The following is a 24,473-nucleotide window of genomic DNA, read 5'->3' as shown; positions in this document are numbered from 1 at the left end:
CTGCTGTGATGCAATAGGATTAATGATATTTCTGCAACACCAGAACATATGTTCCATCAGGTTTAAAGGATCTGGCATTGCTGCAAGTGCTGCATAGGTCATGAGTGAGGCTTGGATCTGATCCCTGGCCTGGGAGCTCCATATGCCTCAGAGCAGTCCAAAAAAAGAAAAAAAAAAAAAAAAAAAAAAAAGAAGCAATAGTGATGAGGGTATGTCAAAAGGACAAAGGAGCTAAACTGTGTCCCCAGTGGCCAAAACTAAAGCAATTTGAGCAAGAAAATAATGTTGGATCGGTATCCAAATATAAACTATGTATCTATGAGTTCATACAGAAATAATTGACTAATAAATACAGAAAAAGAGATGTATCTCAGAATAGAAGAATTTTAGATATTTTATGTAGATACCTCCCCCTCAAGGAAAGGGAGCAAAACTACCTCTCTCTTTTTTTTTTTTTTTTGGTCTTTTTGCCATTTCTTTGGGCCGCTCCCATGGCATATGGAGGTTCCCAGGCTAGGGGTCGAATTGGAGCTATAGCCACTGGCCTACACCAGAGCCACAGCAACGAGGGATCCGAGCCGCGTCTGCAACCTACACCACAGTCCACGGCAACGCCAGATCCTTAACCCACTGAGCAAGGGCAGGGACCGAACCCACAACCTCGTGGTTCCTAGTCGGATTCGTTAACCACTGCGCCACAACGGGAACTCCTACCTCTCTCTTAAGTAGAGGCTTGCTTATTAACTTGTTGCTGAGAGTAAGGTGGGAGAAGGTAGGGAAAAGACAGCCCATCTTTACAGTAAAAAAATACCTTATTTTGTTTTTTACTTATTTTTTGGTATGTCTGAGTTCCCAGGCCAGGGATTGAACCCACACCACAGCAACCAAGCCACTGAAATGACAAGCTGGATCCTTAACCCACTATGCCACAAGAGAACTCCAGCAATGAAGAAACCCGAAGCATTATCTTAGACAGGTAATCAAAGTTAACGTCAATTATAAGTCAAGTTGTTAGCACATGCCCTTGGTATAATGAGAACTGAATAACAAATCACTTGTGAGATTTTCCTTCCCCCAAATCTATAACCCCAGTGTAACTAAGAGAAGAACATCAGACAAATCCAACTTGAGTGGTATTCTACAAAATATCTGACTCCTCACAACTATCAAAGCCATCACAAACAAGGAAAGCTTGAAAATTTGTTAAAGACCACAAGAGAAGACATCTGAGTAAATGTTATGTGATATCATGGGTGAGATCCTGGACAGAAAGGAGGACATTCGTGGAAAACTAATGGAACAGAATAAAGTATGGAGTCCAGTTAACAGTAACATACCAATATTGGTCCCTTAGGACAAATGTATCACAGTGATGCAAACAGCACAGGGATGTAAAATGCTAACAGAAGGGAAACTGGGCTGGGGTGTATAGAAATTCTCCATACTATTCTCCATTCTGCCACTTGTCTGCAAATATAAAACTATTCTATAATGAAAATGAATTTGATAAAAGAAGAAAATTACCTTGTAGTGCACTGTTCTAATGAAGCTCCACATGTGTTTACTTTGATCATCCTGCTGCAGCCTCCTCCTGACATCAGTGCAGTCTGTTCCAGTTATCTCTCCACAGTGATGAACTCAGATGAATAGAGCAGTGATTCTCCCTTTCTATCCACAAGGAAGAACTCTGTGTCTTACGTGGTCCAGGTTTCATCTTCTCACCAGCTCCCAGCCTGAACAAGGCTCTCGCCTCCCTCCATCTTTCTCACCTCCTGTTTCTTTCCCCCTTTCCATTCTTTTCCTATCTAAATGTTGAAGCTATCTTCTACCTCATTTAATACATATCAGGTACTTTCATATACAGTTTCTAATCCTCTAACCTAGAGGTGGATAAACCACATCCCAGAATGTTTAAATAACTTGCCCAGGTATAGATCTGACCAGAATGAAAGGCTGGCAATTGTCTCCCCACGCAGGCCCCCAGCACCAGCAGACCATAGACCATGGTTGTGTTTTTCCTAAAGCATTCTAGACTCTTTCTTTAAGCATGTAATGCAACATGAAAAAGAACTGTACCACTTGACTTTTTAAAGAACCCCACCATTACTGGGAGTGAGGGAATGTGTGGGAGAGGGGGGTTGGTGAACGGAGGCAAGTAGTCAAATCCTAAGGAAAGGCAACGTTGAGAAAACACAACCATGGTGAATTGATGGGTCAAGGAGAGAACTGTAAACCTTTAGTGCTTCTCACCATCTTCTCCCTCCCACATACATGGTTCAAAAGGGAGTGCATTTCTCAGCTCCGCTCACTCAGCAAACCCTACAGGCACTGAAGGTGCTTGCCCCCAGCTGCTCCTTGAAAGAAGATTCAAGTCAGGCACATTAAGAGTCCTTGCTCTGCAGGCTGTCAATCCAGAGAACACATGCCCCCTAACTTCTCCAGAGATCACCTGCTGCAAATCCAAAGAAACCTAAATGCTAAATGAGAATTCATTCAGATGGAGCTTTAAATTGATGCGTTTAAAGAGATTGAATAAACTCTTTATGTTACAATCTGGCATGAGCTTTTAATATTAACTACTACATATTTTATAGACTGTACTTGTTGCCAAACACTAAAACAAACATTAAGATGCTTTTGCCTCAACTAGTACTGTGAATGCTTCCAAAACAGTGGTATAAAAAGCCACATAAAACACAACATAATCATGGAAATCATCTGCATTAAACTCACATTTGCCATGAAAGTGGCACTTATTTTTCATCTACAAACAATTATATCTCAATTACTTACTTTCTGTTAGGGAACATTTCATCAAAAACCCTCATTTAATTGGTGTAAGGATACATTTTGTTTGGGGAGAAATACAATCTCTAATTTGGATTAATTAAAGGAATAGGCACTTGGAATTAGTGAAAGGCTGATGTTTATTGAAAAATATGCAGTTTTGTTAGTTTCATATACAGAGAGTAACAAACCAAACTGCAAAGCAGAAATTAACACAACATTGTCAGTCAACTATAGTTCAATAAAATAAAAAAATTTTTAAGCTGGCATTAGGACAAGAAGGACCTAAACCAGAATTGGTTTTTAGTAAATAGGTAAGAGTCATGCTAAGAGATCTCTATTTTCTGAAATATGGAGAGCTTGGAAAAGTCTCTTATACAAGTAGCTTGAATGTACTTTTATCCTGTTTAAATTTTGAATTTGACCAGCAGTCCTTTTCTTTTTAGCTATACAGTTATAATAGGCATATCTAAATCATTATATATTAAGTATCACTGCACTTTAGACAAATGATCTTTTTGTAAGGAAGGAATAGTTTCATTAAATCTAGATATATCAACTAATCTTAAATTATATGCAAATGTCCATAGAATATAAACAGTCAGTAGTGTAGCAAAATATAAGAAAGGACTGAGGTTTATTAGCATGAAACTTTTTGTAAGTTTCAAAAAAAACTTTTAACTGAAATCTCAACACAAACATATACTCTTAAAAATTTTTAAGTAAAACATAATAAAAAGGAACCATCTGCAAATGTATTTGGCTGCAATGAAATGATTTTCAGGGAAAAAAAAGCACTCTATTTGTTCTCCTATCCAGCCCTGTTATCATTCCAGCATATTGCTGTTTATCATCCTTGAAAGAAAACAGAAGAAAATTTCCTTGGTTTAACACACCTGGGTAGCTGGTTTGTAAGAGGATTTCAGGAGATGAGAATGGCTTTAATCCCACTGTGCTTTATGTCCACCAAGGAATAGCCTGTCACTGCATGGGCTATGGCAGCCAAGCAGTTCCCCCAGGAATGAATGGCAGAGGTAAGTCATGGTGACAGCAGGATGGCACCTCTTTACTATAACTCAAGAAAAGAAGAAGAGGGAAAAAAAAAAAAGGCACAGCAGTACTAAAGGAATAGTATGAGGTCTTATACTCAGTGACATATAAAATGAGAAAACACTATTAAACACAGAGATTTCATAGAAAAAAATGTAATATAGCTACGGCAATGCCTTATGGTAAACTCAATGATTATCCATTGTTACTCGATTTAAATTGCTTGTATCCTTTTGGAATGAAAGAGCTTATTTTGAGACCTCTCATTGATACAGAGCAGATCTCACCCCAATTCTAATGGCTTTGTATACTTTATGGAATGGGGAAAGCCTAGGGAAAAAAAAGGAAAAAAAATATGATTTTTCCTCATAAATGTTTTGATACCAGTCTCTGCAAGTAGGTCTTCCTAGATCTATGTAAAGTCTACTTCTCACCCCAGATATTGTCATGGAGTGTGTAACATGCACCATGGGGTTATAAAAAGCAGTGACATGTGTATTACTAATTTAGGTCTCTGGAGCACAATCTGTCCTGGCATAATAGCCAGATCACTGGTTATATCACCCAATGGTACATGTTACATGTTGTATGACAATGTCCATTTGGCTAGCAGAAAAGTCATAGCAACATTAAGAACATACATGGTGTAGGCAATGGCAACCATTAAGAACCGTAAGTTTTCAACACTCATCCTGCAAACATTTATTTCACTCGGCACTAGACTTTCCTTATTAACATTTCTAGAATTTACCTAATTGGTAAAGAAAATAGAGAACTGACTTCAGTATTCTCCTCTTCATAAGACCCAGATTAAGAATATGATAAAATGGTCAGTCAGAAGATACTTATTTAGGTAAATATGTTACTTACCTGATTTTTCTAAAACTCTTTTATATCTAAAATGTCAAATACTTGATATAAGTTCTAGTGACATTAACATATCTTTTTTGAAGCTCTCTTTAACATATAAGGGAAAATGCACCCTTTCAGAAATCTTTGGTCCTCATGGAAGTAATAGTCAAACAAGACAGTAGAAATTTCTTTAGAAGCCTGCAAACCCACTTAATACCAGGTTTATAAAAGAGAGAAAAGTATATCGCATTTTAAAATGTCTACTACAGGGACTCTATTGGCTTATTACAGTAAGAATTTGATGCGTATTAATAAATTTAATTCATTTAATAATTCAAATATATTAATTAAATGAGTATTTAATTCATTTAATAATTTAAATAAATTAATTAAATGAGTATTTAATTCATTTCTTTGCTGTTGTTATATTTTTATTGATCTATTCATTATAACCCTTGTTTTCCAACAACTTAGAGAAGATTGTGACATGGCCAAGATAACCTCCAACATTGCATTTATTTTTATTACCAATTTCTTTCATTTATAATATGCATTCAGGATGTCCCCCAGGAATAAAGTAGTAATAAGAGTGGAGCTGGCTATTATGCATTGAGTATTTTTTTAATTGCTTTCCATGTATTATCTCATTTAATTCTAATTTAATACTTCCAATATAGAGAACATTATCACCCCACCTTACAGATGAGGAAAGGAGGTTCATAAAAATTTAGAAAACTTGTCTGAGATAATATTGCTAAAAGTGGCAACCGGGAACATGAACTGAGGCAGTTTAATTCCACAGCACACACTCCAAAGCACACAATTAACAAGTATGAGATATTGCCTCCTAAAATAGATGGTTTGTCTTTGGCTGACAAAATATACATATGTCGAAATTTTCAAGTTCATCCACTTTTAAGAAAAGGATAACTGGAGAAGTCAGTCTCTTTATTTAACAAATCGGATCTCTGAATTTAGGTTTTCAGATATCATGACAGGCAGATACGGGAGATGTGAGTGGTCAAACTGTATTGCTCTCGCCCTGAGATGATCCCTATTTAATGAAAAAGAGGAGAATTAGAAAGTCCTTGGATTAATATAGAATTTGAAGAATGCCAAGCAAGATGTTAGCAGGATGAGAATTTAGATTCTCAAGAACAGGGTAAAATTTCTCAAGGCTCTGCCAGAAGACAACTCTGGCAGAATCACTCAGGGTATCCTGGAAGAGTAAAACATGGAGGCAAAATGGTTCTTTCTGGAAAGAGATCAGGGATGGATAATTAAATGGCCTTTTTGGGTCCCAGTCCCCATTAAATGTCTGCCTTGCAGATGAGCAAACTTAATACTCCTGCAGCCTCAGCTTACCTTACTCTTGAAAATAACAATGCATAAGGAATACTGAACAGTTTCTCTCTAGGCTAACACAAGCTAGGCCTTCTCGAAGTCCAAGCAGGTATAAAGGACAATGCAAAGAATTTTACCTGCTATTTCTTTAGTAGAGACATTAACCATTACCAACATAGGATGATGAGAGTCATGCTGCTATAGGCAAAGTAGGGATCCCCAAAGTAGGGATGGGCAGCAATGCTGGAGGACCCAAAGTCCCACCTCTGTCACATTTCCCTTAATACCTCAGGCTTGGGTAATCTCCAATGCTGGGGATAAAAGTTACTTGTTACAGAGAAAAGAGATGGGGTGTAGAGTATTATGACTGTGGTTCAAGTATCAGCTCCTCCACGTGATTTGGGGACCAATCTCTAGCTCTCTGACTGAATCCTTTTATATATAAACCCTAGATGATAAATTTTTGATATTCTGAGTGCCCTTTGGGTGGTTTGACCATCAGCAGTGTCATAAAGTCCCAAGGAGAGTCTTTCACAGTGACTCTCACTTCAAAAAATCCACAAAGCAATGAGGTCCTATTGTATAGCACAGGGAACTATATCCAGTCTCTTGGGATGGAATATGATGGAAGATAATATGAAAAAAAAAAGAGTATGTGTGTGTGTATATATATATATATATTTTTTTTTTTTTCATTCCCCAGGCAAGGGATCGAATCTGAGCCACAGCTATGACCTACACCACAACTGCTGCAATGCTGGAAACTTAACCCACTGCACTGGGCCAAGGATCAAACCTGCATCTCTGCAGCAATCCAAGCCGCTGCAGTCTAATTCTCAAGGTACTGCACCACAAGAGGATCTCCAAAATTTTCATTCTTAAAAAAAAAAATTTCTCCACATTTTAAATTACTTTTTAAACCTTTTCATCTAAACACTAATGAAAGAACTTAGCAATAAGCCAGTTTCAAATGTATTTACATTTTTTAAAACTCAGTTCTCGTGTTTTGTGTGTGTATCTCTCTTGTTTATACACACACACACACACACACACACACGCACAATGGAGAAGAAAATTCTTTGAAAAAAAAAACACAGTTACATTTTCCCCCAGAATGAGAGTTACATATCAAATGAAAGGACACATTAATATTATAAAGAATATTCTAGAACAATAACATATCATTCTCCACGTTAGATGACCTTTGCTTACTCATTCATTCATTCATCAATCTTTTTTGAGTTTTCACTTCACATCAGGAATAGTACTAAACACTAAAGTCATAGTAACTAATGAGATACAGCCTTTGCCTCAAGAATCCTGTGGTCCAGCTGTAGATGGGATGTGTGAGGGAGGATGCATAGGATAAAGAAGAGGGTGAAGACAGAGGATAAGAAGATAAATATAAAGGAAATGCTGTGGTACAAGCCCAGTAAAGCACAAAGCAAGCAGTCTTCCTGAGGCTGCAAAGGAGAAAATGAGGAAAAGAAAAAACTCCAGAGAGGAGGTGAATTGCCTGTGAAGTGAGTTCAAAACGGCAAGCATTATCTCCCCAGCAAGCAAAAGAGGGACACAGGGCATTCCTATGGAAGAAGCAGTAAACTTTTACTTAGAGGCTTAAAACAGCAGAGGACCCTTAGTAACAAGAACTAGCTCCACTGAGCTTATGGGGAGCATGACAGAGCAGAGAGAACACTAAAATAAGAGCCAGAAAATCCAAGCTGTCAGCTGGAGTTTTGTATCCAACTTAGCAGAATTCAAATATGAGCTCCACCCCTTATGATTTGGGAAATTTTGGACACATTAATGTCCTTATTTATAAAATAAGAATAATAATCCTTTCCTTGCTTAGTCACTATGGGAATTAGAGGTATCGCATAAAAGCACCTAGAGCTGTGCATGCCATGGTGTGGGCAGTTAGCAATGGTAATGATGAGACAATAGCAACCATGATGGTGTGGTAGTGGGGCTGGGGGGCTCTCCCTTACCTGGGTGCCTTCACACATCCCACCATCTGGCATGCCTCTTTCTCCCAGATTCTTCAGCAAGATTGCTATTGCCTGCCTATCAAGTATCAGCTCAAAATTCCCGCTTTCACACAAGTTGGAATGAGGTGCACCTCCTCTAATCTCCTAGACCCACATCTATGCATCAAGGACTTACATTTCCTATGTCCTCCTCCTTCATCCCAGGCAAAGGGAGAGGAGGAAAGAAGCCAGATTGTATGCTTCTTAAAGACTGGCTCTGTGCCTTAATGCCTCTTGGTGTCTATAACTGTGCAACATAGTATTTATTATATATTCGATAAATATAAATAAATTCATATTTATGGAATATATAGATAAATTGAATTGAACTTGCTGAGACCAGCTCAGCAGGATGGGGCTGAAGAACGGGTGCTGTGAAACTTAAGGGAAAAAAGTTAACATAAAACAAGACACAGAGACATTTGTCTTAAGTAAAGGTGGGAACCGGGGGACTCAAGGTCTCGGGGACCAAGAGCGCTGCCTCAAGAAACCACACTGCTTTTATTGTGCGCTTGAGGATTACATCAAGTGAGGAGGGGGTTGTAGGTGCAGGATATAGGTTTTTTTAATTTTTTTTTTTTTTTTTTGGTCTTTTTGCTATTTCTTGGGCCCCTCCCGCGGCATATGGAGGTTCCCAGGCTAGGGGTCCAATCAGAGCTGTAGCCACCGGCCTACACCAGAGCCACAGCAACACGGGATCCGAGCCGCGTCTGCAACCTACACCACAGCTCACGGCAACGGCAACGTCGGATCCTTAACCCACTGAGCAAGGGCAGGGGCCGAACCCGCAACCTCATGGTTCCTAGTCGGATTCCTTAACCACTGCACCACGACGGGAACTCCTTTTTAAGTTATTTTATTATTTTTTTTTATTTATTTATTTTCCCACTGTACAGCAAGGGGGTCAGGTTATCCTTACATGTATACATTACAATTACATTTTTTCCCGGTCAGTGGTTAACGAATATGACTAGTTATTTTAAAAGTCTCACAGCCAGTTGCTGATTAAGCTTTTATTCTGACCTTCAGGCATTTAACAATCATTAGCATTTGAGGAAGCTTGGAGTCAGCTATCTATGCAAAGCATCTAGAAAATCACCATTGTGCTTCTGCAGACTAAGGCACGCCTATATGCAGCAACCCAGCCTGCCTAGGTTTGCCTCTCAGTTCTCCTTGCTAATGCATATCCTGCTAAGGACCCCTCATAAACTCCTTGGGGCCATGAGGCTCCTCTTTCTTTTTTTCTTTTTTTTTTTTTTTTTTTTTTTTTTTTTCTTTGAAAGATTTTTTTTTTTTTTTTTTTTTTTTTTTTTTTTTTTATTAAATTTTATTTTCCCACTGTACAGCAAGGGGGTCAGGTTATCCTTACATGTATACATTACAATTACAGTTTTTCCCCCACCATTTCTTCTGTTGCAACATGAGTATCTAGACATAGTTCTCAATGCTATTCAGCGGGATCTCCTTGTAAATCTATTCTACCTTGTGACTGATAAGCCCAAGCTCCCGATCCCTCCCACTCCCTCCCCCTCCCATCAGGCAACCACAAGTCTCTTCTCCAAGTCCATGATTGATTTTCTTTTCTGAGGAGATGTTCATTTGTGCTGGATATTAGATTCCAGTTATAAGTGATGTCATATGGTATTTGTCTTTGTCTTTCTGGCTCATTTCACTCAGTATGAGATTCTCTAGTTCCATCCATGTTGCTGCAAATGGCATGATGTCATTCTTTTTTATGGCTGAGTAGTATTCCATCGTGTATATATACCACATCTTCCAAATCCAATCCTCTGTCGATGGACATTTGGATTGTTTCCATGTCCTGGCTATTGTGAATAGTGCTGCAATGAACATGCGGGTGCATGTGTCTCTTTTAAGTAGAGCTTTGTCCGGATAGATGCCCAAGAGTGGGATTGCAGGGTCATATGGAAGTTCTATGTATAGATTTCTAAGGTATCTCCAAACTGTTCTCCATAGTGGCTGTACCAGTTTACATTCCCACCAACAGTGCAGGAGGGTTCCCTTTTCTCCACAGCCCCTCCAGCACTTGTTATTTGTGGATTTATTAATGATGGCCATTCTGACTGGTGTGAGGTGGTATCTCATGGTAGTTTTGATTTGCATTTCTCTTATAATCAGCGATGTTGAGCATTTTTTCATGTGTTTGTTGGCCATCTGTATATCTTCCTTGGAGAAATGTCTATTCACAATCCAAACATTTATATGGAACAACAAAAGACCCAGAATCGCCAAAGCAATCCTGAGAAACAAAAACCAAGCAGGAGGCATAACTCTCCCAGACTTCAAGAAATACTACAAAGCCACAGTCATCAAAACAGTGTGGTACTGGTATCAAAACAGACAGACAGACCAATGGAACAGAATAGAGAATCTGGAAATTAACCCTGACACCTATGGTCAATTAATCTTTGACAAGGGAGGCAAGAACATCAAATGGGAAAAGGAAAGTCTATTCAGCAAGCATTGCTGGGAAACCTGGACAGCTGTATGCAAAGCAATGAAACTAGAACACACCCTCACACCATGCACAAAAATAAACTCCAAATGGCTGAAAGACTTAAATATACGACAGGACACCATCAAACTCCTAGAAGAAAACATAGGCAAAACACTCTCTGACATCAACATCATGAATATTTTCTCAGGTCAGTCTCCCAAAGCAATAGAAACTAGAGCAAAAATAAACCCATGGGACCTCATCAAACTGAAAAGCTTTTGCACAGCAAAGGAAACCCAAAAGAAAACAAAAAGACAACTTACAGAATGGGAGAAAATAGTTTCAAATGATGCAACTGACAAGGGCTTAATCTCTAGAATATACAAGCAACTTATACAACTCAACAGCAAAAAAACCAATCAATCAATGGAAAAATGGGCAAAAGACCTGAATAGACATTTCTTTTTTTCTTAAGAGGACGTACCATGCTGTGCAGATGGCATGCCAATCTGCACAGGTCCAGGGTGCCTAGACCAATGTATTATGTCCTCATTCAGCTGACCCTATGCATAACTTATGCCTTTAGGTCTTTGTTCTTAAACTTGAGTCATTTACCAGCACTGCAACTGTTTTTCAAGCAGGAAGATGGGGTAAAGTAAAGCAGGATAAGGTGGCGTTTTCAGCAAAGAGGCTAAGAAAATATTGAAGAAACATGTCTTGCAACAGAACTGAAAGAGAGATAGGTCATAGACATAGAGAACAAACATGGTTACTAAAGAGGATAGCAGGGCATAGGACAGAGATAAACTAGGAGTTTGGGATTCACGTATACACACTATTATATATAATGTAGGTAAACAACAAAGACCTACTATATAGTTCAGGGAATTATACTCAATATCTTGTAATAACCTATAATGGAAAATAATCTGAAAAAATATATAGACATATCTCGATATATTGTGTATATACTATACTTCAAAAAAATTAAATAAAATAAAATAGTAACAAGGAAAGAATTGGAAACCAGAATCCAGAAAGGTTCTTTTATAAAAGAAAACCCTCTTCTACAAGGGTTCTGATAGGACCTATAACAAAGATTTAAGACTTTCAGAGGTAAAAGCGCCTCACTCCCCTATGGGTTGGAAACTTTGGGAGGAGCGGCATCAGCATAGCACAAAGTAACTGCCACCTTTAGTTATAAGCTTTTGCAGCATGTGGTGACCACAGCCAAGATGGGAAGAGTTCATCAGAAGAGGCCTGAGCTGAAATCAGAAAGGTGCTATGGAAGGTGGTAGGAAAAAGAGTTACCAGACAATGGGAACAAGCACAGGTATGGCTCAAGAGAGAAGGCCAGTTTGGTTGGAGAATATTCATGGGGTGAGGGTGAGCAGAGAGAATGAGACACATTCTGGTCATAAGGAAGAACAGGGGCCAGTTAATACAGGGTCATCAGAGTAAGGTTAAGGAACTGGGGTTGTTTTCTGAAAGCAAGGTTAAGATATAAACCAGGTGTACAAAACTGATTAGAGTGATATTTTAAAACCACCACTCAGCTGGGGAGTGGAAGATTAAGGCCTTCCAGAAGCCAGGAGTCCTTGGAAGTTGTTGCCATAAATCAGATGAGTAGAAGTGTGCAGCAAGTTTGGGTGATCATTGGTGGAGGTGGAGAGATGAGGTTAGATGAGAGATACATTTAGAAGGTAGAATGGGCAGGATTTTCAATGGAGTAGATTGAAGGGAAGGGGAGGGGAAGGGAGGAAAAAGAAATGTTAGGTTTTTGGTTTGATTTTCTGGAAAGAAGATGGTATCATTTCATGATATTAAGTGAGAAGAGGGTAGGCAGCAGGCATCAGAAGTTCTGATTTTAATGTAATAAGTTTACAGTATCTATCAAACGGCTACATGACACTACTGAGCAAAGAGCAGCAAGTGAGGACAGAGATCTAAGGAGAGGTCTGGATGCAAAACAAAAGTCTGTCAGTGTTCAGCACTGGGTGATTAAATCCATAGTATTAATCAACATCACACATCCAAAGTTATAAACTAGAGGTACTGAGACCCCTAGAGTTTTTGTTTTGTGTGTGTGTGTGTGTGATCACGTATAGTCTCATTGCCCTATCATTGTCACCCCTCCAAGTTATTTCGCAGGGCAGGGGAGTAGACTTTGCTTTGGGGTTTCTTTACGCGGGGAGCTATCTCCAGTGACAACTGTTTCAATTGTACATCTCACCAGAGTTATTATGTTATCTCTCAACTTTGGAGGCATTTGGTGTTTACGTGCTCCTGAAGGTGTAAGGGCTCCAAGTCCATATAGGTACCACAGAAGAGGTGATAGGCCCTGAGCAACCTTAATTATCTGATAAAGAATATCAAGGAGAAAAAGAGCCCAATGATGTGTTAAAAAAATGAAAACACAATGCAAAGTGACTGGCTACTGAGTAACTTAATATGAAAGGAGATAAGGCTGGCTGCCTGAATGAGACAATACTGGGACCCTCTTTTCCCACCTTTTTGCTCCAAAGTGATGGAAGGGGTCTCTGCCATGAGATAATCAGAGACAATGTTGTATTTTGGTTTATTACCTCTGCTGAAACCCTGCTTAGACCATGGTGTTACCTGTCTTTCACAGGATGGTGTACATTATGTGTCCATCAAATTCTAAAATCATTAACTTGCTGATCTCTGTGGTACATTTTTTTTATTATTATCATTATTATTTTCTCCTTCCAAACCATCTAACCTCGCTATTTCTAACAAAACTCCATATTTATTTGGCTAGCCACCTCCTCTACTTCCTCCACATTAACCATTTGCATCTTCAAGCACAGTGGGTAAGGAGTTGGCATAAAACTAAATTCCAGACAGCGAAAGTTAAAGCGAAATCTATGTAGGACATTTTCTTTAAAAGAAGCTCAAAGGAAGAAACCTCTCTTTGTCCACTGAACATTGTCAGCTGTCATGCCTACATGCCAATTATGGAAACAAGAATGACAAAGTGGGATGGTATCCAGAGCCTTGGTCCCAGGACATGCTATTTGGACACCCAAAGTAACTGACTCTTGAAGTGCTCTACCAAGGGACTTTTCATGTTATGAAATTACTATTTTTTTTCTTTTTCCACCACACTCATGGAATTTGGAAGTTCCCAGGCCAGGGAGTGAATCAGAGTTGCAGCTGCAACCTTTGCCACAGCCATAGCAATGCTGGATCCTTAACCCACTCTGCCACAGTGGGAATGCCAATTACTATGTTTTTCTGATTCTTCTAAGTCATTTAGAATTTTCTGTTATTTTGTGATACTGTCAGCTGAAAGCACTTTGATTAATAAAACCTAACATGTCCTGTTACCTCAGAGGACCATAACCATACCAAGTGTTTATCATGAGATAATTGTGCAGGATGGTTATGTATTAGGGGGTGGGGGTGGGAAGTTCCTGTTTAAAAGGAATCAAAGGGCAACCCTCACCTCACCTAACTTCCCTTTTTAACCCTCAGCTTGTTGTCTGCAAAATGAGAATCTGGAGTATAGTATCTCCAAGAAACATCTCAAATTTTACGACTATGGAACTGCAGTACATCAAATGTACTTTAATATTTCCTGACTGCTCTGAAAAGCGGTGTGAGCCATTGCAGGAAACTTTGGAAATAATCCTTTGAAAGAAACAAAATATCTGTAATAAAGACAACACAAGGCTTAGGTAATTAGGTGGCTAGAAAGAAAAGAACTTTCACACCTCGACATTCGAAAATCCCAAGAATTCTTTACACTAAAATCTAATGCCACTAACAGAGGTCATTCATGTGTCATGGAGAATTGTTGTAAAAAACAATCAAAACCAATATACCCCAAAAAATGTTATATGTATATAGTATTCAAATATTAGAGAGAAAAATTTTGGTATAGCCCAATGACTGTCATTAATCAAAAAAGACTTTTGAATTTAAAAGGTACCAGTAAATCAAATCCTTTAAAGACCAGCTATTATTAGCATTTATAAAAGTGAGTGGTGCTAAATTAAGTTAATGAACAAATCTTTTGTTCTTAGTAAGATTACCTTCAGAACACCTGACTGGCTAATAATATCTTATACTTAAATTATCCTGAAAGATGGACCAGGAATGTGTTACCTTCTTCACCTTCTACCTAAAGACATAAGCCTCAAGGATGTTTCCCAAGGTCACAAAACTGGGTCCTAAATTTAGATCTCGTGATCTCGTCTTTGTATATTTAGCCCTTAAGCTCTGCATTCAGAGAAGGTCACATTCTGAAAGATAACATTTTCAGACCCCCACATGTATTTGCAACCTCATTCCTCACCCCTCCTAATTACTTGCATGCTGTAATATAGTCAGTTTCAACCAAGTAATGATTTCATGACAGTTGCATTGCTTTGCATCTTCATCTTTTATACATGTTTTCTCTATGTCTGGAATATTTTCTTCCCTCCATCAATCTAATTCCTACATAGAATTCTAGTTTAGGCTTGGCGAATGCCCCCAAAAAACCTTGAATTGACTTCATCTAGCATTTCTCACTTTATACTGTAATTGCATTAATTTGTATCCTAGGCTGTGCTTCTTAAAAACAATCTGGCTCTATTAACCCCCAAAAGAATGTATATATGTATGTGTGACTGGGTCACCTTGTTGTTCAGTAGAAAATTGACAGAATACTGTAAACCAGCTATGATGGAAAAAAATAAAAATCATTTAAAAAAAAAAAAAAACACAAGCTGGCTCATCCTATTTACAATTAAACCCTCTTTCATTAAATGTTGAATGACTGAAAAAAATGAAAGAGTTAAATCTAGTCTCTGTCCATCACATCACATTGTGCTCACCAATCAACCAAAGTCAGTCTGTCCTTTCACTTGATTTTATTTCCTTCAGAGGACATACACAAAGGAAAAAGTTTACCACAGCTGCCCTTCCTTGATTAAGAATATCTGTCTTGCATAGTCTCTCTGCCCTACTTCTTCCACTGCCTCAAAAAAAAAAAAAAAAAAAAAAAAGACATATTAAAGTAAAGGGCCCATCTATTAAGTACAATAGTACTTTCATGCTATTTACTTTCCATTAAAGTAAAGTGGAGCCCATTTTTCTTTAGGCAAAATCCTGGAAACCTGAGTTGTGAGAAGTGGTGTTTTTCCAATCCAGCAGCAGTGATTCATCTTGGAAATTAAGGCTTCTGATGAGAAAGAGCCTCACTAAGGTACCAGAGTCAATAGCTCTCTTATATCACCCCACCCATTAAAATCAGCAGCAACTAGTGCCTGCTATGCTAACACAAGCCCCCAAACAGGGACAGAGATTGGTCTCTGTCTGGACACAGACTTTCCTTAACCCTAATATAGAAAGACATTCATAATGTAAAACCTATTTTCGACTTACGGAAAATACTCATCCCCAAAAGGATTAGCATATCTGTTGCCACAAGGCCTGAGGTCCCTTTGTCATCCTTCTAAATGTTGTTTACAAATTTTAAAGTAAAAATTTTTTTTCTTCTTGGGTCAAGGAGGACAAGCGTATTTCTGAGTCCCAAAGTCACACTGCATCTCTCAGGAAGATAAATGAGTTTACAGCCTTCTTCAACTTCTCTTTCATTCAAAGAAACCTAGCCAAGTACCTGCTAGGCACCAGATACTGAACTAGGCACTGGAATTACCAAAAATAAAAGACAGAAACCCTTTAAGAGCCCTTTAAGAGCTAGGGGAGAGACTTATATGGAAACAAAAATAGTTATAACTCCGAAGATGAATTGTTATATGAGAAGATACAGAAAAAAAACCATCTGAGAACATAGGTGGTTCCTTAAGACTATGACTGCTTGCCTGGGGGAGTCTGAGAATTTTCATGGAGAAAACCGCGTATGAGATTTCAAGAATGAGTGTGTTAAAAAGGCCACTGAGTGAAAGTGTTGTACTCGAGGCAAAGAAAACAGTGCATCCAGAGGCAGTAAGAAGGCTGTATCCATATCACGATAAAACATCTCCTCAATTCAACCACATGTACAATCCATGCACCGACCCCAGGTCCCTCCCCTTTTTTGTAGCATAACACCAGGATGAGTAACTGCATTTTTTATTAAATTAATAAGTCCTTTAGATGGTATTTAAACTCAGTCTCCTTTTTCCCCTACTTTTTTGGTACAGATTCGTGATGAAATCTTACAATGTTACTACAATATTAGAAGATACTTTTCAGCTCCCAGGTGACATCAAAATGAGTTTTTATCATCATTATAGTTAATAATAATTGCAAATAAAATTCTCAGCTTTTATGTCATAAAAATTGATTCTCTCTATACACCTCTCTATGAAAATGTCATATCCCTTAAAAACTGCTACTAGAACAAATTATAATACAAAGCACTTACATAGCATTTTTGTTTGGGAAGATAATTTAAGTTTATTGCCCTTCTGTTAGTGGGAAGAAAAGCCTTGACATGGTTAATTGCCTTCCCTAAGATCACATGATTCACTGTGGTACTGGGGAGGTGAGAATTCAAGTTAAGGATGACCCTCCAAAGGAAAATTCAACCAATCTGCCTTACACTCCACTCACAGGCAGTAGGGTAAGCTACATGTATTTGATCTTCCCAAAGGTAACTATAAAAACCAAACAAAAAAATTCTGAAGAATTTCCAAGAAATAGGCCTGTTAGGAAGGTAAACTGCCTTTATTTCAGAGCTTATCACCCAGCTTAAATCTAGTTCTTCTATTGTAACACCAAGCTAGGTCTGTCAATGGGAGGTCAGGTTTGAAGAAATGATTAATTTTGTTTCAGCTGGGGTATGCTGCTGCCAATTATATCTACCAACACGGCCTCTATCCAAGGGCTAAAAGATGTTCATGAAGAGAAGGAAAAAGGCTTTGGTGATATACCTACCACTGTTTTGCCAAGTTTCAGAGGAAGCTGGCAAGAAGGGAGACACTCATCTGCTTAGTGTGACTATGGATCTTCCTAGTTACCAAATAGTGTGTATTACCAGATAGTCTCAAACTGAAATTAGAGGGTAGAGCCACCAAAAACCAAACAGCATGTAAATACACATTTTTGAGTAACTTGCTATTAATTTAAATGATAGAACAAGGCTTCTAACAGTGAACTATTAAACATGATTTTAAGATTTAACTTAGCTAATCTTAGAGCTGATAGATCTTAGCAGTCATTTAACAATAAATATATATTTGTGGTCTCCTGTATTCGGGGTTTTTTATCAACTAAGCTCTGTGAGCAATAAGATATAAACCTGATGAGATCTCAGCTCTCATAGAATTCATGCTATTTAATGACCCAGAGTATCATGCTAAAGTTCTTCAGACTCCATCTGTGATACTCAAACAATCAAATCTTACAGGTGGCTCATGGCAAAGTGTGTCTTATTTCGTAGTCTTTTGATATGAATCCAATCACCCAGAGAGCCTGTTAAAATAGATCACTGGGCCCCACCCCAAGAGTTTCTAATTGATTAGGTCTCAAGAAATTGATTTTCGACTAGGTTCACAAAAGAATGCCAATGTCATTGGCCCAGGGACACACTTTAAAAAGCATTACTTTAGCTTATTTATTCCATGCTACATTTGTAGAACCCTATCTTTTCAGTGACAAGTAGTCACAAATTATCATCAAAACTGCGCAGCTCCCACTGTGGCACAGTGGAAACAATCCGACTAGGAAACATGAGGTTGTGCATTCCATGCCTGGCCTCGCTCAGTGGGTTAAGAATCCAGCATTGCTGTGAGCTGTAGTGTAGGTCCCAGACGCACGGATCTGGTGTTGCTGTGCTGTGGCGTAGGCCTGCAGCTGTAGCTCTGATTAGACCCCTAGCCTGGGAACCTCCATATGCCAAGGGTGTGGCCCTAAAAAAGCAGAAAAAAAAAGCTTTACTACCTGTCAAAACATGAGTTTCTCAGAAATGAAGTAATATTAACCATTTTCTAAAATCTTTCAAATTTACCTCTATGAAACATTCCACGACAATATCTCTTCCAAGTAGAAGTTGCCATTCAAATCCTATAAATGTCAAATTAAAGGAAACTTTCTATTTTTCTATTTTATTGAGAAAAAAGTAAAATACAAAAACTGGCCAATTATTATAACTGTCACTTTTTTACTAAAAGGACAATATAGACCATTAATATTTCCTTATAACACAGTTATAGTTATTTGAAATAACATTGTCCTATAGTCTTTTAAAGCTTAAGCAACTGGCAATAAATTCAAATTGGAAATAGTCATCAACAGAATTTCCAACTTGTAGTCCTATTCATGTTTATCACAAGTTGTGATTTTTGCCTTTAGCACATGAGGAAGCTGTGTTAGAACAACCACAAAGAGGTAGATCATTCCTAAGTGAGAGGGAGAAAATGCTTATATACACAATATCCTTCCTTCCAATTTTCTGTAAGTCTTCTCCTGTGGTTTTCTCAAACATCTCCACTTAGAAGAATGACCCAAGCTCTTAATGCTGGAAAAAATCTGTTCCTTGCCAAGTGGAAATGTAGGGTTCACTGAATACAGAAGATAACTTTTTCTTTAGTGTGTCTAAGTCTGTGTTGAGATTATAACTTAATAAAATTTCTTTCTTTTTTTTCCTTGTGACTAAAGTCCTTAGGATTACAACCAAACTGAATCTCTGAGACAAGCTACAATGCAGAAGTCCATTACAAGATTTGCACTTAGAATTTCACAAAACAGTAAAATTGGGGCAAATGCTACATTTTGCACATTGTGATGACATAAAGAGAAGGAATTTTTTTCTTATATGCTTTTTGTATTTTTCATTTTGTATGGATGTAATTTAGTTATTTAATTGAGATACTCTTTCAGACTAAATTGCAACACCAGCTCAAGCGCCATGTGAAATACAGATGTAGTGCCCATCCTTTAGGGTAGGAGTATGGAATTAACAACCAGTGAGATGCCAGTTGGTATAATTCCAAGCCAGTATCACCATGCCAACTCATCACAATGTCACATTCCAAAATACATATTTGCTAAAGACAGAAATCAAATCACCACACATCCTCAACCCCAAGGATTTAATCAAAAAAAAAATGCGATAAGATTTTTAATTCTCTTTTACTTTCTCCTATTTCTTATCCCACAGTTTTGGATGGGGGTATGGGTAGAGGTAATAAAGGAAAAAGTTTTCATTAACATAATCACACTTTAATATTACAATATAAAAGGCAGTCAAAATTATCATGAGAAGAGTTTACCTGTTCATAGATGTTCTACACTAAAGTCAATGAAAATCCTAAAGAGTCCTTCAAATATATTTTGTAAAAACTTGCTGCTACTCCATCAGGAGTAGAAAGAAACTGACTTTCATACCTTGGGATCCTTTTCTAGATAGGACTGGGAACATAACTGTGAAGGTAGTAATAGAATAAATAAGGCAAGTTTTAAAAAAGGGGAAAGGGAAGGAGAAATACTGATATGAGAGGATCACTAGATGGAACAAATAAAGTAATACTGTGTACCATATTTGGAGGCTACCATAATATAATATATATGGTTCTTTATCCAGAAATCAGCAACCCTAGATAATTCATGCACAATGTCTAACTTCAAAAGGGTGATTTCCTCTACTACCCTTAGACATATACAGATGCTAGATTTATATTCAAATATGAAAGAAATTTTAAAAATCTCTTACACTGTTTATACAAAGTTCTAAATTTGCAATTCCACTGGGTTCGGGATGGGGATATGGCAAATCAAGTCTAGAGATTTAACTGGAAGATCTGATTTGCTTTCCGTGTAGCCAAGCCAGGCTCAGGAAGAAAAAAAAAACAAGTTTATTGCCCAAGGTGGGAACAATTCTTCAGAAATCTAGTTTATAATAAACTGAGATTAGGTCTGTATTTAGCATTCCCAGATAGTCCTTAAAACTTTCCATTACAAATCTCAGAATGAAAGATCCTTTTTTAGAGTGCTGCTACGTTGATGGTAAAATTTGCAATCATTTCAGGAAAAGCTTTATTGCTTTACAAACTCTAAAACGGGAGAGGGCTTTAAGAGTGCATTGCATTCGGCATTCCATCCACGGCGATCTGAGAACATACCTGGCACATTTATTTGACTTTTTCTGCTTGTTCTCTCTTATCAGTTTTGACTCTAGGAACATACCTGCTCAAGCACATCAGGAAAAATGTGTCAGGGACTAGTTGAATTGGAGAGGGGCCAACTCAAAAAAAAAAAAAAAAAGTCAAGCCCCTTGAATAATGTTGACCATTTTATCACATTATGACTCCTCCTAATTCCTTCCTCTCCAACTCTGCTACCATATAACCACAAATAGCCTTCATTGGCAATAGTTGCTAAATTTGACCCATTGCAGAGATCATTACTTTTTAAAGCTTCAAGTGGGGAAACACAGACACACATTCACACACACACACACACACACACACACACACACACCCTTTCTTTCTCCTCCTACACGGTTTTGGCCTTTACAGCTATTTTTAGCCAATGCAATTGATTTTTGTTCATTCCCATTGCATTCCTTTTAACAGTAAGTTAGACTATCAAGAGAAGGAACAGTCAGCATTTGCTATACTGACAATGGGGGAAAATTTCCTGGAGGTTTATTACACTGAACTATGGGGGAAATGTCCCCAGAGGTTTTAGAATTTCAAAATAGAGCGATTTACAAGTTATTAAGTATCTGGATATTTCTTGAGCCCCAAAGTGGGTCACTTATCATTATCTGCAGGCCAACCAGATTCCATAAGGGAGTTTTATTTAAAATTTTCAGATAGTAACTTCTAAAGTGAGAGAAAATTTAACTCTAAAAAAAAAAAACACACTTAAAATAGAACAAGATTCCAAAAGTTCAGAGTCTTTTGAGCTCTAATATCCATAACTTTCCAAAAACCTCTCCTCTTATGGTTTCTCCTTAGGTTGTTACTGCATTTTGTTCATAGGCTAATGCATTACCTAAATATAGACAGCCATTTTTAGTATAAACTCCAAAAGACATAAATGTTTCATAACTGAGTACATAATTTGAAGTAAGAGAGCTTTTCCACTCATCCCTTTTTACTGTTGCAAATTGGAAAATACTCAAGTAATTACTCCCTTTATAGTTCAATACCTGCAACTATATATGTTTTATGAACATCACGAACATCTTTTGCTGCCCAGAAAAATATCAAGGGGCTGGGGGGTGGCACAAAAGAACTTAACTTATAGAATTCACCAAATCACCCAGAGCTTTCATTCAAGATTCTATCATTAAGCCATTAATACAATACACTGCTAAGTGGTGGGTTGTCCACTTTTTATGATGCCTTTCATTTCAATTCAATGGCTGCAGTTAGAATGAAAAACCAGCATCTGCAAGATCAGCAAGATGATGCAAAACCTTATACTAGAAACATTTTTTTTTCTGCCTCCACAGTTTGTCTGAGGGCAGTCAATGCCAGAGCACCAATAGAGAAGTGATTTTTAAGTCTCAGAAAGTAGCATTTCTTTGTCCTTACTCAATACACAAAAGGGCAAACAAAACACTTGATTCCTATGACCTCAAACACTTAAACAAAAAGCCACTGGCCATTTTATGGTTTTCAAAACATACTCAACGGTAGATTGCCAGATTGTAATTCTACCCCACTTTAGACCACAGCATGTATTTCCTACTAGGGTTCATTTATCACAATGTGGAGTGTCATATATGCGCTGTTTTGGCATTTTTGGTAATGGTATCCTTATTTAATTGACATATGTGAGAATCTGACATGAAGAAAAAAACTTATATCCTAAAGCCTAACATTTTTTTTCTAAATTTGGACACAGTACAGAAAACCCAATGCTGAAAAATATTAGGTTTTTACAATTAGGGATGGTATAAATTATCTGCACAATTTGGGTTCTTCATGATTTCAGTTAACTCTATATGTTTATTATGCTAGAAGTCTAATTATGCATCTTTTGCTATATGCCGAAGACCTCACTGCTTTTAAAAATAATTACAGATAAATGGAAGAAAATGTTCAGTTTACAGTATATTTATCATTGGAAGACTCTGACAAAGGGTAGATAAGTTTACAAGAAAGAGACATTGTTGAAAATTATATTCCTTTTGTAACTGCATCTATGCAGCATTTTCAAAAGCCTGAAAAATAACCCCCCAAAGTAAAAATCAGTCTTCTCAAATTTTGTAATATCAATAAAAGGTATTCAATTGTATGTAAATTAGAGGTTGCAGTAACTAAAGTTGATCCATCAGGTTATCAGTTTTTTTTCACAAGAGTTCCAAAGGAACACATTACTTTCCCCCCAGATGCAAAGTATCCACACAGAAAATGATCTAGTTAGAAATAAATGGCAAGACAGAGTAAATTCTTCAGCAGAAAACTGTTTATAAGTTTCCTTGTAAGCAAGAACATCCCAAATAAGAATAAGAAGAATGACATCAACATTATTTAATACCGAAACATAAGAGTGAAATTCCGAGCTTGGTCCTTTTCATTTAACCATGTCAGAAAAATCCTCAAATTTAAAACAAGCACTGAATTAAAGAGTATCTCCAACTACCTCCCTATCTTTGAGTTGTACAGTGACATACATAAGAACATATGTTTTTTAACTCCCTCTAAAGTCTTTTACACTCACTCACCATAGTCACTTTAGTATAACCACCAGTTCAACGCTCAAAATGAAGGATGTACTTTTCTTTGGGAATAATAAATCCCAAATCCAAAAGACAACAAAATACTGTAATGAAGTCGGTATTCAGTGTTAACATTATCTGTTTCCAGCAGTTTGCAAATTCTTTACCAGTTCTGTCAAGAAAACTGACATGGATTAGAAACTCTTCCAGAATTTCACTAAACTTTCTGAAATATATCACTGATAGATTCTCAGTCAAAAAATCCAAAGCCATCAAGGCAAAACAATTGTTTACTAGAAACTACTCTCACCAGTCTACATACACATGCAAACAGAAACAAACACTTTACTAAGGTCCAACCTCCAATTCAAACTCAAACCAACTAGATATCACCACTGTCAGTGCCTTGCCACACAAATGCTCATGTGTTAGGTAAATGAATGAATATACATGCACAGAAGCAGAGAAAAGGGAGAAAACCCTGGTCTTACCTTGATCGTTTTCGAGGGCTGACACTTGATGTGATGGGACACACTAGCAGTTTGATTCATGTTTCAGGACCCTGGACAGTGCACAATCCCAGGTTGGAGTTCCAGGATGAACTAGAGATCTGTCTCCTTTATTGGACTTCAGCTGGGGCTGCTGCTGTTGCTGTTGCTACTGCTGTTGCTTCTGCTTCTGCTGCTTCTGCTGCTTTCTCACTCCGGAGGCTGAAACGCTGTCAGATTGGAGGGATCTGTATCTCAGCCCTAAAAAAAGCATTCACTTGGTTCATCATTCTCAAAGCTCTTGGCGATACGCAATAGAAAACTAAAGACTGTTTCAATTCACTTGCACTGCACCTTTTCAGTACTGAGATGTGACAGCTACACAGTGCAGCCAATGATCTTGGCTCTCATTCTCCTTTCAAAGGGATGAATACCAGAAAACATACAGAGATCAATTGCAGTCCCACAGTTTAAAGGGACATTCTCAATCCCCTGATGCTAACCGGTTTATACTTTTTTCAGTATGAAATAAATTTTTCTCTCTCTTTCTCTGTATCCCTCTCCCTCTCTTCTGATTTTTTTACTATAATTCATTCTCCTTCTGGTACTAAATTTTATTTCTTCCAGGGTAGTACTTGCCATCAAAACACCAGTAACTGCTCTAAAGGACCTGTTGCCTAATTTAAGGTTGCATGTTTCTATATCTGTATAGTAAAGAATTGACATTCTCTATCAATATTTAAGAAATTCTGCATTAATAGTCAGCTAAGACACTGAGTCTTCTATAAGCTGAGAGAGAGTCTATGACATATTAAAAAAAAAGTTTTCAATACAATAGT

At 37.7% G+C, this 24,473-nt stretch overlaps 1 protein-coding gene across 2 annotated transcripts in view; it reads right to left on the bottom strand.

Moving 5' to 3' along the window:
• Positions 1-23,846, bottom strand: part of DPP10 (dipeptidyl peptidase like 10) — a 1,405,335-nt gene extending 1,381,489 nt beyond the window's left edge. For both annotated transcript variants that reach the window (XM_085001430.1, XM_085001433.1), the window contains exon 1: positions 23,638-23,846. In XM_085001430.1, the coding sequence (XP_084857556.1) occupies positions 23,638-23,697 (60 nt within the window). In that variant the 5' untranslated portion in view covers positions 23,698-23,846. The remainder of the gene's footprint in view (positions 1-23,637) is intronic.
• Between the last annotated feature and the right edge of the window lie 627 nt (positions 23,847-24,473).

The sequence above is a fragment of the Sus scrofa genome, chromosome 15 (genome assembly GCF_054392235.1).
Source record: "Sus scrofa isolate SSC_HxYL_T2T_F1_AM1 chromosome 15, Sscrofa_HxYL_maternal_Yorkshire_Landrace_v2.0, whole genome shotgun sequence".
In the NCBI taxonomy this organism is placed as follows: Eukaryota; Metazoa; Chordata; class Mammalia; order Artiodactyla; family Suidae; genus Sus; species Sus scrofa.
Note: the sequence above shows the minus strand (reverse complement) of the source record. Positions and strands in the feature narration are given on the sequence as shown.